The 17,011-nt window shown below is 31.6% G+C and overlaps 1 protein-coding gene across 2 annotated transcripts in view; it reads left to right on the forward strand.

Annotated features, from left to right (window-relative positions):
* The first annotated feature begins 205 nt into the window (after nt 1–205).
* LOC111003346 (proton-coupled amino acid transporter-like protein CG1139) overlaps nt 206–17,011 on the forward strand; it is a 47,277-nt gene continuing 30,471 nt past the window's right edge. The window contains exon 1 of one of the 2 annotated variants that reach the window (XM_022273788.2): nt 206–309. In XM_022273788.2, the coding sequence (XP_022129480.1) occupies nt 238–309 (72 nt within the window). In that variant the 5' untranslated portion in view covers nt 206–237. Of the gene's footprint in view, nt 310–4,703; nt 4,856–17,011 lie in introns of those variants that run through there. The other variant, XM_022273789.2, reaches the window with a different exon arrangement.

Genomic DNA, 17,011 nt, shown 5'->3' on the forward strand with positions numbered 1-17,011 from the left:
TAAAGGAAAAAACATGTTTTGTCCATTGGATTCATTTATACTTTTAAACATAAATTTTTTTTGATTTTATAAAGTATACATTACTTGTGCTGGAGGATATATACGGAACATATATATCGTATATTTATACGGAACTCAACGCCATTTAAATATTATCGTGAAATTGTAATCCATACAATAAACGTGCGCTCAGTTTCAGCTTTTGTGGAGGAAAAGTGTGTTGTTTTGAATAGGAAAATGAGGCAGCCTGTGAAACGAAATTTTAAGAAACCCACATCTGATTACGTTAGACTTATAGAAGATTATTGGGTACGTAGACCAAATATACTACTTTTTACTAAGACGAGACTCTTTTTATTACTCTACTAATTCTGGTGGCAATTTGGTCAAATATAATAAACATGTATCAAAATGAATTCTGCGATTGTTTATTTTTTTAATATACCGTTCGTTTTGATCCCCTATTTAGATTTATACGCCTACAGGTTGAGGTAATAAAATACACTACCGCCGACTACCAAATTAAAAATATTTTTTTACTTTCACAACTGATCTTCGTAACATTTGCGCCTGCCACAATACGTCCTCAATCTTAACTAAGTAAAGTATGTTTTAATTTATCGTAATATTAGATAAGTGGTTATTGCGCATAGAAAAAATTGCGCTAATCGGAGTTCTAAACTTTTAAGTCAGGGTTGAACACAAAGCTAGGTTTAGTTTATAAATTATCCTTCGTAGAATACAATAGAGACTTAGTAAAAAATATTTTTAACCCTAGTTTTTGTATGTGTATGACAAAAATTTATGACTTCAGTAATTTGTTGCATGCCTAATTTGCATAATTCTACGTGCGCCTGCGCTTTTACTCAGTAACTTCTAATAGTAAGATTCCAACGTTTTGTATACAATTCCGATGTAGTTTTGAAGAATTCGTAGCGCCGATGTGTAAAATTAATTAATATCATAAATGTATGTGTGACTGGGAGCACGTGGGCAAAAACTCAATTCGGTGTGAATTGCTAATAGCGATTTAGTTAAATATACAAACTCATAGGTTTAGCCTCTGAAACTCAATATAATATTTACCTAATTTAATCAGCGTATTCTTGCAATGATACCTTAAACACTATATTTTATAAGTTATTATACTATTGTTATGTCCATGCATGACTATTGTCGTCATTTCCTTACGTCAGTACGACGTATTACTAATTTGTGTTATTGGTTTATTTCTTATTGCTCTATCTACTCTGGCGTCTGTTTTCATATATATCAAACAAGTCATTAATCAGACCATTCATGTATAAAACTCGTGTAGATTCTGATTATTGGATAACGAAGTACTAAAATTTTTAGTAGCCTTTGAAAAGTAATTTCGGGTATCGCTCTAGTCTAGGCGTTCATCCATCGTTCTCGTTCTACACTTCGGGTAAACGTTAAAAATGACAGGAAATATATTGAGTGGCTTAGGAACTTACTATGTATCTACTGAACCGATTTTATCAAAAGAGTCATTTGTGACCAGACCATTGCTATCCAGACCTTTTTCGTGGAAGTCGCGTTCGTCAAGTGAAACGCAGAAAAAACTGTTGCTTTTAAGATAAGAGATGTATGATGGTCTTCTAGTAAAAATATGTCTTTTATATTCTATAAAAAAATGTATTCCACCACGGTCATTTGTTTGTCTGTTTACCACTAACTTCAAAAACACACAGATATAATATACAAAATATAATACACATAAGATAATACACAAAACTTATGACAGTTTCGCAAAACAATAAACTAATGGCACATTTTGCAAAAACAGCATATATGTAACAACGATTACTAACGATTATAACTAAAATCTAATTATAACTGTGTTCGAAATATAAATAATAACGCTTTTTGCAAAATTTGAAGGCGACTCTGTGAAACTGGGCAAGATAGGTGTAACGAGTCAATTACAGGAGAAAATTTATTAACACATCTTGCGACTAGCAGAAACATGGTCTGTTCTACGTAAAGGGATTTCTGTTTTTATTTCAAAAGCCCCAAGAATTACGATTAATTATTCAAGTCTCTTTTTATGAAGTGGTAAATTCCAGAAATTACCATGACTAAACACGGCCACTGTGTATCATATAACACTATTGAATTCAGCTTTTTTTCATAATGCCAATATTGAAAAAAAGCTGAAAGTTCAACAATTGTTAATGGTTTGCGTAACTGCTTTTTTACATACTCAATATAATTTAACACGTATTGAATTTAAAACCTTATTGTGAAATTTATGATTTCAATTGAAGTGTATTTATTTTTTTATCATACCTACAGCTACTTATTAAACAATATCTAATATGACATTATATACACATGCAGATAAATAATATACTAAACAATAATAAAATAATAAACTGTAAGATGCATTGATCATTCATTATATTATACATATAAATCTCCTATCACGATATTTGTCCGCGACTCCTAAACTACTTAACTGATTTTAAATTAAATTGGCACACCGTGAGCAGTCTGGTCCAACTTAAGAGATGGGATAGCTTATATCTTTAATTATAGTCGCAATTTTATTTTAGTGCAAATTATTTTATTACAAATTATTTGACAGTCACAATTATCTGTTAACTCCAAGATTCTAACAGATGTCGATACTTTTAGACTGTCCATGTACCATCAATAGATGGCACTACTATGGTAAACCGACAAACGTGTCAAATAAGCTACAATTCAATATCATGGTTACCACGTGTTTTTGAGGCTAAAGTATAAATTAAATTAATTTTATAAAACGAAGGAGTAACGAAGTTCGCGGGGGAAGCTAGTTTAATATAAAATAAATTATAAATCCATTAATAAGTTTTTAAGAGTTTTTAGTTACATTAAATACCTATATTTTATTCTAGTAATTTGTATAATAATCTGAAGGTATATGGTAACATGACTAAGTTACTTAACTAGTTTTATTAGGCCATTTCATTCATTTGTATTAGGCCGAGAAATTTAAAATGGTTGGGTTTGTATTCTATGAAATTAGAAATAGTATTAGTGACTTATACTATTGTCACTAATACTAGTAATAACTAGTCGGGACAGTCAATGAAACCGTTCCTAATAGCGTTTAAAGACATCATATTATTTACGTCTAGTCTAAACAATAACTCCAAAATTAATTCAGTACAACTTAATACAAATCGCAGGGAACATGTTGATGCAAATAATTAAAGACAGAGACCGCCGATGCTAGATGCACTCCAGGACGCAAGACTACCAAACGTAGTTAAAGCTTTATTGAGCGCGAACAATATCTGCGAGGTGGTCATGAAAATAAAAAGCGGTGGTAAGGACCAGGGAGTTGTCGTTGAAGGAAACCGCAGGCCCGCGGCGTAAATGCGCGACGCGCCCACCAAATCCTCGCCACTTAAAAATTGTCTAAGCTGGGAGGCTCTGCTGTTACCGCATCCCGCATAAGGCGATTGTTGGTGGCGCCTTGGAGTTTTAGTGGGTATGCACAATAGGGAGTCCCACATAACCCGTTCGCACCAAGCCGTCGCGCCGTACAAGGGTATGCGCAATGCATTCGCCAAGGAAAAAAAATATATAAATAAAGATACATTTTACCTACTGCTTTGATTTTTCAACACACAACGTAGTATTTACAATTATTTAACCTTTAAAAATGATAAATTTAAGATTTAAAGCAAATTCAAAAAGTGTGGTCCTTGTAGTATCTTTAACAAAATTTTCTTTCTGTATTGCGGACTCGGATTAATTAGATTAAAATATTAATAAATAATAACTAATAAATTACCAAAATTTTGGGTTACACAGTCTAAAATACTAAATACTAATCTTCTAATTTTCATACAGTATATTTTCAAAACCTACCGTCTTTTATTGTGATAGAAACGGTGGGTGAGGGAATTTAACGCCAGTACTTATTGCCCGTTCTAAGCTATTCAGAATTAGCAGTAATAGTCGATTTAGAAACATACATTTTTTCTTCTGAATTTCATGAGTACATATTGTATTATTGTGTATTATTATTGTATTGTATTGTTATTTTTAGATACATTTTGAAGTAACTTTTTTCCATCTTCGGTGGCAGTCTATACAAGATTAATTGTATTACTTTTATACCTTTCACCGGTTACATAGATTCCGATTTCCAGTCTGATTTATTTGTAGGTAAAAAATGCTTATATATTTTTATATATCTATTATAGTGCATGTGTGTCCGCTGACACAAGTACAACTATTTTTCATATATATCTAACATACAGTGCAGATATTGGACTCGATAGCGAGAGCCGGCACAGCTCCGACAGCGTTGGTGTAAGCTCACCTGAGAACACACCAAGTTGAGTTTTTGAGTCTATGTTAGACCAACCAGTAAATCAATTAGCCTTGTCCAGGATAAATCTAATTATTAAGATGAACGAAGACGTAGTAATTTAACGTAGTATATTCGCGATCTTTTTGATGTTCATAGAAGTAGGTGTATATTTTTTTTTTTGAGAGGAATTCAGTGTCCACGTTCCAGTGTTGAAAACTTGTAAAATCCGGTTACGCAAAACTTACCTTAACTGGTCCTCTACAGGGTTTCAGAAGGTTCAGAAGATTAAGTGTTAGTAAACAGATACCTGAATGGTGCGAAGGCGCTGGCGTGACGTCACAAACAGCTTTATTAAAACTGCGCAATGTCCCGCGCGGCATCATTTGCCGATCTGCGCGTTGCCCGCGCACCGCGTTTCGTGTTTGAAAATCGCGTGTGTTTTTGTGCACCATGCCGAAGAATATTTTCGCCGAAATGGGCTCCCAGGTGGGGCTCACGCCTTCCAGACAAAATAAACAGGTAAGAATAATTCGACTTTTTTTTTAATTGACGCAATGGTATTTCGAGCGCAATCCGGCAGAGACGGTTTCATGGTCGGACATAAATAAACTACACCGAAATACGATGTCAATACTCAGTTTGGATTCCCGGTTAATGCCAGTCTTATATAGGGACGGTCTACTGATTGTGATATTACACTGCATCCGTGTTTAAGTCAGAGATGTCTCAGAAGAATCTAATTCGATTCTATGTAACAAAAAATTGTAAAAAAAAATATTGAAGATTTTTTTGTTTCATATAACTGTTGTCTATATATCACAAAAAGAAATAATATGCGAAATTGAATTGATGATGTGATGGTGAAGCTGAAAGTATTTGTAGTATTTAAGTTATGACAAGTTTTTAAAAACCAAAATTTTAATTAAATAATTTTTATCTACGAACTAAAACTGTGTTCATAGGGGTTAAAAAAAATCCGGTCTAAGATCGTTACAGGTCGAGAGAATTTTCTCTGTATCTGTACACTTATTCGTATGGTGAAGGAAAGGAAGGAAATGTCACCGATCCAATACACGTTTAACAAGAGTACGCTATAGATACTTCGTTATCAGAAAAAATATATATCCTACACGATTATTCACTTTTATTTATATAGTTTTATTTTCATATAATTTGCTGGTTTAAGCATGAATATACACAGTACAAGTTATTAAGATGAGCCGTATATGATGGAATTTCAATATTGAAGTAATTTTCCGCTCTAACAGGAAATATTAGTTAAATTTATGACTAGGTTTAAATGACAAGAAATGTCCACAATACCAATCGTAATTTCTACGACTCGTTATTGATATCGAAACGATAGCCTTATTAAATGTAGATTTAATTAGGTGGTAGCACTTCTCTTCGGTCTTGGTTATTTGGTTATCTTTCGTTAATATCTAATCTGTCTTGCAATGTCAGGAGTAGTAGCCGCTTCTAAGTAGGAGCTGCTTAGTGGCTTGGCCTTTACATCGCTCAATGTAACAGGCGTAGAAATATGTCTGCTCCGTTCCACATTAGTCTACAGATGACTGCGTACGGGACTCCAACTTCTAAATAACTTCTTCTTCTCGACGTAGCCGTTTTACAACTGCGCGTTTTTACCAATTCTTCAAAGGCCGGCAACGCACTCGCGAGACCTCTGGCATAGAGAGTGTCCATGGGCGGCGGTATCACTTAATATCAGGTGAGCCTCCTGCCCGTTTGCTTTGTTCTATAAATAAAAATAGTAGTAGGTCTTAATACTCAAGTAATTCTCTATATATTATATTAGAATATTGGCTACAATTTTACATGGCACACTACTACTACTAACTATCAACAAATTCCATATAAAATGCAAAGTACATTAATAGAAACAAGTTTATTATTTAATTTGACATTAAAATATGAAAATAGTAGAACGCATAATGACCATGTCACGGCCGACTAGATTTCTTAGCTTAAGACTAATTAGGCTATTAATTAACAATTAATGAATGTAGTTTCAATTTTCTGACTTTAAAATACTACAACTACTAGATGCTTAGGAGGGTCCTTACATGAACAGCGGCAAGTGTTATTTGTTTATGCAATACGCGGTTCTACGCAAAACCTATTCCCTTCCACGTTATCGAGGCATGCTTTATATTTTCCAAATTTATTTGATTAGATCAGAAAACAATAGCTTTAACTTCTAATTTGGCACCCATCTCGTGCTGTTTATCCTTGGTAATAATCCAAGCGTCCATGGTCCACCGATTCTATATACATTTCCAGTGTGACTTTATATTAAATCAACAACCACCCTTTGAGATGGAATGGACAGACATATTTCTGAATACCACTAAGTTATCTTATGTATACTGTCTGACCTTTATATAATTAAACATGAATCGTAAAAATTAAAAATCCATTGAAGATTTTTGTTTATAAATCAACAAGTAATATATAACCACACAAATATACAGTATTTGATAAATAGTAAAATAAAACAAATTTATGAGGGTACATAATTTTAATTAATATTTAATTTAATCTGAAAATCCAGCCTATTCATGAACGTGTATAGAAATACTTACATATATATTTTTATGTATGTTTATATGTAAGACAGTAATATACATGTATAAGTTATATTATTGATATGATAGACACAAAACTTTGAAAATAATAATTTCCAAACATTTATTTAACTTGTTTACATGTGAGGGTCTCAGTCTTTTCTTAGCGCTAAGCATAACTCTCGAATGTCATTACGATTTGACATACCAGAGAATTAGCGCATATTTGGTGTATATGCTTATAAAATAATAACTAGATCTGAGACGTGCCTAATAGTTCCTAAATACCTGAATTGTGTACAAGTTATAACAACCCATGATCTTCGTAACTAATTAACAGAGTTCGTGTAAAATACATAAATTCATATAACCATCATAATTAGGTGATCTACACATATGATTGACGTACCTTTGCAAAACTATTGCGCCATTATGCATTGCGATTTATCTGTGTAATAAAACCTGTATTTTTAATGGTATATTTATGTTTGTACATCGCTTCTGTGGTCAATTTGTCAAGATTTTGGTCCATGTTTTTTGTCGGCAGCCCCTTTGGAGGTTTAAGATTTCACTAATAAAAACCTAATTCTTGAACTCGCGAACTTGGTTCCGTTCTTAAATTCGACATACTGTTAAAAGCCATTTTCCGTCAATTTGTAATCAGAAATAAAACATTTCATGTGCATTTACAAAATGACAGATTTCCATACAATCATTCATCCCTTATCCAAAGAACAGAACCTACCTTAGTAGCTCGATATAACAACATTAATACAGTGATTTTAATACTTGATTTAAGTATTTTTTTATAAGCTATTTGAGCTTTACTTAGATTTGAAGCATATTTGAGCTGACATCATAAACAACCAAAGTTGCGGGCAACTAGTTTTATGATATATTTTCTAACTTGGATTTGACAGGTTTTTTATTACACATTATTATAATATTGAATTGATTTTACTTGCGTAGCGAATTTTTTGCACAGCGATAGTTACAAAATTATATTTTCTTTTTCTCTCATATAATGTTTTATCGGTTTTTAATAGCATATCGATATACATACATATACATCAATATTTTTACTATATTCAATGCAGGCTCTTCTTAATACTTTAAGATGTTTCTAATGATTGTCTTGAGATTATTAGATATATCCTATATAAGGTATTACAGATCTTCAAGATAGCATTCGTTGTAATCTATTAATAGTTAATATATATAATATATGTCAATAAAAGCCTATACAGTATATGTATCTGACAATAACAACGGACTGAATGATTAAATGAAATTGATTGATCGAAATGATTTCCTTACTCATGTAATAAGACCTGACACAAGTGTTATAGGTATATGTAATTTTTAATTACCTTATTTATATATCTTATATGAACATTGGTAGAAAATATGTAGATGACGATGTTCTTATAGGATTATTTTGCATTTCTTTATTTTAAAGAAACTTTTAGACGTTAAAAATACAAATTTAACAAGTACGCAATAAAATAAAGGATTAGAAAACCATGGATTTTTTTGGATGGAGAACAGGGGGTAATTGTGCTCCACTCATGTTATTGTGAGTGATACCGCGTCTTATGGAAAGTCCCAATGCTAGAAAGTTTGCGAGTGCGTCGTCGGTCTTTCAAGAATTAGTACGCTATTTTCTTCAGCTGGTTTCTCATAGTAGCGGTGCACTGCAGTTACTCCCTTCAAAATCGTTTCGCATTAAACATGAACAGATATAAAGCTTTCTAATTCCTACACGTTTCATATATTAATTAAACTTAATCATTTATTCTTACGCAATTGTTCAAAGCTCAATAACAGTTCTATTAACTATAAGTTCTGTACTTGACCTTGATAGTGTAATTGATTGGCTCCTACCGTGACGTTCTATCTGTCTTGTATTTATTTTAATTTCCTGATACAATCTTGCATACAAATTATCAACCAACTTTAAATAAATTGAAGGGAGATGTTATCAACTGAAGGTGAAATTTTCTCTATATCCAAACTTAGCTCCTCCGTCCAAGGTGTTAATTAATAATACTGAGTCACACTAAATAGATCCCATAGATTTTAATGCTATACGAGTTGATAATAAAAATAAAATTAATTAAAGTCAGATTCAGCTTAGAAAATAATTGCATATTACTAAATCCTAAGATTCTTAAAACTTTTCCAGTTATCAACGACATTGCGATGTTTTATGTTCAGACAGAATATATGGGTAATAACTTCATATCATAAATATCTGCTGTGTGCGTGAATTCATCTCCAGTAAAGAATTCTAATAAAAATACTTCTCCATGAAATCAAAATTCTATCAAGCAAGGATTGTTTCCCAACAGCATCATCAACGAGATCTGTAATTGCTTAACTAACTTGTTCATAAAAGCATAAACCCGTAGAGGTTGATAATCTTCTCTTTCTTTGAAGTCGTTTATAAATACTTTCCAGTGGTCAAAACAAATATGGCTGCTATAAATATGACACTCTCGGAATAAAGTTTTGTTGAGAGACAGGTATCTTAAAGATCTTTACCACTCTCTATGTAAACAAACAAAGTCCAAAATAGAATTCCTAACTCATTGTTCAATGATTGATTGAGGAATGATTTAAACAATGTCGTTCATTCAGGAACGCGATCGACCTTCGTTCATTAACACGCGATCTGAACAATGTATCTAGCAACTTACCCATGTACCTTATAATTGAAATTGTTTTAATTAAAATAAGTAATAAATTGGTTTATACAACTCCTAATGCGATATATAATTGTACTTAGTGTTTTTATAATGTGGAAATATCGTAACAACGGATTTTTTATACTTCTCTAAGCGCAGAGCAGTGTTAACTTTTCGAATAAGATTTTTAACCTTGAAATCTCAAGTTTGATATCTATGGATTTTGTCTGTGCGTAATTGACTTTTTGCTACAGGAAAATATAGCTAGAAAACCTACGTTTGGGGAAAGATTTATGAGACTTACGCTTGTTACTTCCTTATGTCAAACAAACAAAATAAATACAAAGCGGATGACAGTCATGCAGTATGGATAATGGAATTCATTCCAAGAGAAAAATGTTGTTAAATTATCTAGTTTAATAAGCATGTTTACAGAAAAAGCCGAAAGAATTCATAATCCTATGCATTTTCTACAATCAACCGATTAATTATGTACATAATTTTAAATGTTTAAGTAATTAAATAAATTCAGGTCCAATTCAGTCCAAGGCAATGTGTTTTCTAAGTGCGATGGTATTTATACTTCACCTAATTGATTTTGACGACTTTTCATGGAAAATTATAAATTTGGTGGGATCCCATATAGATTATCACTGTACTAATACCGCTATTATTAAATGAATATAATTATCAGTTAAATAATATATTTAAACTAAAAAATGCAGTGGGTTATCATTGGTTGGTGGGTTGTAAAATAATAGCCTGGATTAATTTCAGAACTATCGTTAAAAGCCGTTTCAGAGGAGTTTGATTACGTTGTGATCAGAATACAGATTTATAACTATCTATCTATTACTATGTTAGCTTAGTACCTAAGTGATGATTGACCCTGAATTTGCACCAATTATTTCTTATTCCTCGTGCGATAAATAAAATTATCACGCAAATATCTCAGTCAGATGTGAACTTAAAAATTCTCGTGTCACGGTGTATGTTATTAAATTTCTTTGAAATGGTGCGACTGTTTTTCGTGAAATTTTAGGTCTGCGAATTGGATTTTTTTCTTTTCTTGAACTCTGATGAAGTCTTTAATGGAGAGAAAAATGGAAAAAAGGAAATTATAAAAATATTATTGAGGCGAAACGAGATTTCGCAAGGACAGCTAGTTAGACCTCATTTTTGAGGTGGTCTTATAGATAAACAAATAATCTGTTGGTCCTGAGATTATGCATTGTGTATGTATGATGTCGTATAATAATGTTTTGAAAGTACTCGTTGGATATGAAGGGATCCCGAAGATATACTTCTGATACCGCGCCATCCCAATATTGTGGAAATTTAAAGACAAAACGTCAGGATTGTTAATAGAAGTTACTGAAACACATTCTCTAGACTCTAGAGATTTAAGATTAAAAACATACACGTTTAATAAAAATAAAAGTGTAACGAAAGGGACAATCGATTATGAGATTTCACGGTTGAATGATTACTTGCTGTTGATTCTGTAAATATATTAAAATATTCTTCATACTTAGAAAGACTATACACTTCTTGAAGCAAATCATGTATTTTCTGTTCTATTTCATAACTTTTTTACGTATATCGACAGTAATCTAAAATATCAAAAAATGTCTGTTAATAAAAGAATATAGAATTATATTACTGCATCAAAGCACTACGCCAGCTCTCTTTCCGCATACATTTCTTAACCATTCGGAGAACAATCAAATATCCTTAAGAGTAACCTATTCTCTGATTGAAAAGTAAGTTAGATTTTTCCTTGTTCGTTCTTATTGTAGATCGTTAGTCCTCGCGTTCTCGCGATGGCTCATGGTATGAAGTCACTAAGATCAACACATTTATCATAATTTAATTCACGATATACCGTGCCGTGCGGGAAATGTCCTGCGCTATTCGTCTCACTATAGCGGACATATTATGTAGACAACATAGTTATAAACGATTGAGTATGAGGCTTGTGAAGGACGCCGACTTCGAATCCGGACGTATGCAACAGTCACTTGTTTTGTTATTAACATCAGTAAATACAACGCTCTCAACTCGACGAAAGAACTTGATCGTAAAGTGTTTTTTTTTTTATAGAACATTTTTTTTGCCCAAATTCACATCATTCATTTTATAATTTACATTTAATAAATACAACTATAACAATTTATTATGTGTCTAGCGACTATATTTGAATAACAGATCCGGTTGATGAACCGACGTAAAATGGAAGATACTAAATTAGGGTTACTTAAAGCGATTTGTGATTTGGAAGTAACACGAAAAAGCATGAATGTGACTCATGCAATTATAGCTAAACACTGGAACATTGCATTTTAAGGTCGTTAGTATACGATTTTGTTAATAAACAATTAGCGGTGGCAGGTTTGTTAGAAATTCATCTAAATTAGCGATATCAGCCGTTCCCTACAAAAACAAATGACTAAGAGGGCTATAAATAAAAAAAACACAAAATGTAAAATCTTAACCTGCTCAATCGTGACTTTTGTAATGCTCATATTTTCTTTTCTTTATCTGTGAGATTAGCTTTTTAGTTCGTTTTATTAATAGTTTATTGCATTATTATTCAATGTTCTATAATTTGTGTTTAATAGATTTGGTTTTGCATTACTTGCACTTTATCCGTCATATTTTTCCTGCTATGGTTGCCTGAAAGAGATCGCTTGTAAGTGATAAATCCGTCCGGTTTTTTTAAATATAAATATTTTCTAGATAATTCCCCGACTATGTAGTCGTTGGAGGTATCCCTATCCGCCCATTGCATCCCTTATAACTTTTATTCAATACGTTATTTGTATATATGTAAGAAATGTAAACAATGTAACAAAGTGCGAATAAATTATCTTGGTATGGCTTTTAAAAATGGAACCGTTTATTTTTTCGGTTGAACGCACTGATCTCAAGAATAACTGGTACAAATTAAAATGTGTCTTGTTTTGCGAGGAAGTTATTATACGTTGGACCGAATTGAATGAAATTTGAAAAATGTTTAAGAAAATGCTATGACATGACAATTATTAAGAAACAAAATCTAAATTTTGGTAATAAGCATTTCTGTGGCTTATTCAAATTTGTCACGAGGAATGAATCTCGATTTTTTTTTGCATATAAGATTACAAGAAATGTAATAAAAGAATTATTATCTAGCCATTAATATAATTTATATCCAGCCAAGGTCAGCCCTATGAGACTCAATCACTACAATTTTTTCTACGAAGCATTGAGCATTTAAATGTTTACATTATTTAAGTATTAATCTTAGATTAATTATTTTCTTGGAAATAATTTTTTTCTTGTAGCGTGCCTTATTTTTTCTTAGTTTGTGATTATATTATAAAAATTTGATGAAACAATATATACTATATTCCAAGTGAAACAATAAAACGATGCAATCTGAGGCCAGGGCATTTATATTTAGCACTAATGGGATATTATTAAATATTACATAAAAGAATGTGGTTATCAGGAAATTAGAGCAGTATCAAACTCTGAGATGGTGAAAAGGTGAACATTTAAAGGTACATGGGTAAACCTACAGATACAAAGGGCTATACGATGACGCTACTTAATATAATTTAATACAATTTAAACATGAAATATCTGGAAATATTGGGCTTGAGTGAACCGGCAATACTTCTTCGGCCTCACAACACAGAACCACATTTTTTTCTAGGTTTACAATAGGTATTTTTTACACAAAACAAGACTACTTTCAAGGGCATCATGATTTGCATGTAGACTAAAATAATTAAATATTTAGCTAAGCGAGTGTCCTACATATTGTAATAAAAAGAACTACTCTACAGCGAAGTGTATGTGAGTCTATGGGCTGCAGTCGTTTACCCGCCGATTTGGTTTCATTTGATTGTTGGTTTATCCTACCAAACCGATTTTGTGTGGAGTTTTTATCACATAAACAAATTGTTATTTTATTTGCTAATTTGAAAGCATTTAAAGCTCAATAAAAAAGTTATTAAATAACTTCAAACAAAGAAAGAAACTGGATCGTAGATTAAAAAAGAAAAATACCAAATTTTATATATTAAAAGAAACAATTTATAACTCAAGAGCATCCAATGCACAGCAATATTTTTCAACTACCTTCTAATATAAACACTAGCTACCAAATATTGCTTAATCTAAAAATCCTTCAGAATTGATTATTTTATTAATAATTATTCAAGTATGAATCGTGTATGATTTTACTTATATATATCTTTGTAACTTAAACGTTTTGTAAATATAAAGACTATATAAAGAAAGAAAGAAGAAACTGTTAAAAAAAATAGGCTAAATAATGTCATTATTTCGAGTAATTAAGTTATTAACTTATTATTATTATTTTTACTTAAAAGGGTTTCCAATTCTTACACTTTGAAAAGAAAATATACTGATGTAAAATGAATAATGACTTTTTATTATTATTATTATTATTATTATTGTATAAAAACCTGTTAATAAATATAAAAAAAGCGTTTCGTAAATATAAAGACTGTCTTCGAAAGCAAACACATTTGCTAATCTGGGTTATCACAAACGGAACCTCGAGTTAATTGTCGGAAATCAGTGAATCCGGATTTTCCACAAAAGGTCCTCATTGAATTGTAAGTGACGCGACTAATTCACTACCATGCTATGAATGTCATTAACTTTTAATTACTTTTAGATTTATTGAATCAAAACACGTGTCAAAAATCTAATCTCTATTCATTGAGATATATCTAAATAATATAACAAATTTAATTAGTTTTAAATCACAATATCTAGAGTTATTAATATATGATAAGTTAAATACTTCTATTGTTTTAAAACGTACGTTGTTCGTGATTTTTGGGTAAATAATAAGTTTCCTAAAAGGAACGTGCCTTAATCAAAATAATTCTTTCCGTATTCGTCGAAATTAATATTTGCTTACATAATCAGTTAAAGCACAAATAATGGATTGCAAACGTCATGAGTTATGTTATAATAATAATTATAATTGTTAACAATGGTACAAACTGTCTAATAGCAATATAAACTGGTATTTCCTAGTGTGAGTATATTTCTATGAGTGAAATACAAATGACATTTTTTTAATACCGTTTGAGTGTAGTGTGTAACTCTCTCAACAGTTTGCATAGAGCCAAGTCAAGTCAAACCTTCAAAAAATGTCTTCACAGATATCACAAACAGTCAGTCTACTTCTCCGCTTGCGAATGATCTTCTCATAATCCTCATTCGTCATTCGTTAATTCGTTTGGCCTGCACTTTCATCCATTTTTAGTAAGGATATCCTACGTATTCCCTTACAGAATAGAACGTAAATCAGTAATGCATGTTCTCGTGGTATCGCCATTTTGTCAGACATCTGTTTCAACTTATTATTAAATTATTAATTATTATATTAGGTTGAATCATCGGCAATGGTAAAGTAGCCATGGTGATCGTCAACCGAATGGTGATGGCCCTATCAGAAGTAAGATTGAAGCGGCAGATTCTCATGAGGTTCTCCCGATTCTTGAACACATTTTATTATATTCTCTAGCATCGAGAGTGTCCATGGGCGGTGGTATCACTTAACATTAGGTGAGCATCCTGTTTTCCCCTGTATCCCGTTTGCCCCCTATTCTATAAAAAAAGTTATACGACTTCTTAGAGAAAGATATTTTAAATAATTAATTAAATAAAAATTAGTATTTCAAACTTTACATCTTAATTTTACACACAAAACGTGGGATTTTTCCATTCAACTTATTTTTATTAGTTGACGCATACATTTAAATATTTAATTCCGAACTACTCCTTCCGTCAAATTGTGATATTGTCAATACTAAGGGGAAGCACCTCAAAAGATAATTTTTAATTTAAAATTTCTGATGTTTCTTGTAGTCATGTTAACAATGTTTGGCTAAATGAAAAGTAGTTTTGCAAAATAAAAAATGCTCGACAATTAAAAATATTTTTTAATCGCCTTATTATGCTAATAAAATTAGACTAGGTTTTCTTACGTTAAATTTTACACAATATAGTACTCTATTTTATTCTACTAAATAATCTATGAAGTTGAATTCCAAACATATTTTAACAATTTATTATGACAAAAATACAGACATAAAATTAACTAAAATACACATTCAACTGTCCTTAGCCAGAAACTTAAGGAACACATATGCTTTTACAAATGTCTATAGAAAAGCGAGTGCAGTTTTGGCCGCACGATGCCACTTGTGAGTTCGAACCCCGGCGATGGACCGTGGTGAACCGGGGAGCTTTTGGTGGAAAAAATAGACGGCGTGTGTTTAGCAGGGGGCTGATCATCTACAAGCCGATTAGAAAAAAAAATCACGAATCACATACAGAAATCGGAGGCCAAGACCAACACTTGTGTGCTACAGCCGTCGTTTTGATACACAGGAGATTTATTCTTCGTAGTTTTCTTAATCAATTGGTTTTTATATACAAAAATTTTTAGGGCTTTTCTTTGGTATTCATAATTTTTAGTTTTATTTCTTTGCTCTATTGCTCTCTTCTTTTTATGTATGGACATTCATAAAACAACTGAATTTCGAACAAATTGCCAGTATGAATAGTTTCTTAAAGGCTTAAAGTAAATTCCTTTTATATTTAACGGATATTAATTGCTTTATAAAAAATACAGTGGTTTGAAAAAACAAGTTACTTATAAAATAAAATTTAAAAATATCGATGCATTTTAAAACCAGTTCTAGTTCATCTGCCATGACGTTGCAGATGACCCACTAACCGATCCAGACTTCCGCGCTCCTGGCCAAGCGTCTGAAGGTTAAATTCAATTTCCACGAGTACAGTCACGCACGCATTTTTTTAACGCTAATTAAAAACCATGGTTAAAGAAGAATAATTAAACCTAACAAGAAATAATTTCAATTATTTACGTAAAATGTCTTATCATAGAACCGTTAAAAATGTAATGAATATACAGCGCCTTAGACATGTAATTTTCAAATTAATCTTTTAATATATGCATTTCCATTAACAGGACACGACTAAAACTTGATCGTTTAATGACAGTATATCTCTATATACACAAAATTCTCGTGTCACAATGTTCGTGCCCATACTCCTCCGAAACGGTTCGACCGATTTTTATGAAATTTATTATGCTAATCTGGATATCTGAGAATCTACTACTTATCTTTCAAACCCCTAAGCGATCAGGGGCGAAAAGGTGACGGAAAGTTGAATGCAGACTAGGCTTAAGGAGAATCAAAGTTCACGGGGACAGCTAATAATATATAACAATACTGTTTACATAAATTTATGTAAGAAAAAACAAAAACTAACCTTACAATATAATATTCAAAGGAGTCCCTTTAGAAAATTCAGTAGTTATTTAGTGTTTTTTTTTTAATATT

Source organism: Pieris rapae, chromosome Z, assembly GCF_905147795.1.
Source record: "Pieris rapae chromosome Z, ilPieRapa1.1, whole genome shotgun sequence".
Taxonomy (NCBI): Eukaryota; Metazoa; Arthropoda; class Insecta; order Lepidoptera; family Pieridae; genus Pieris; species Pieris rapae.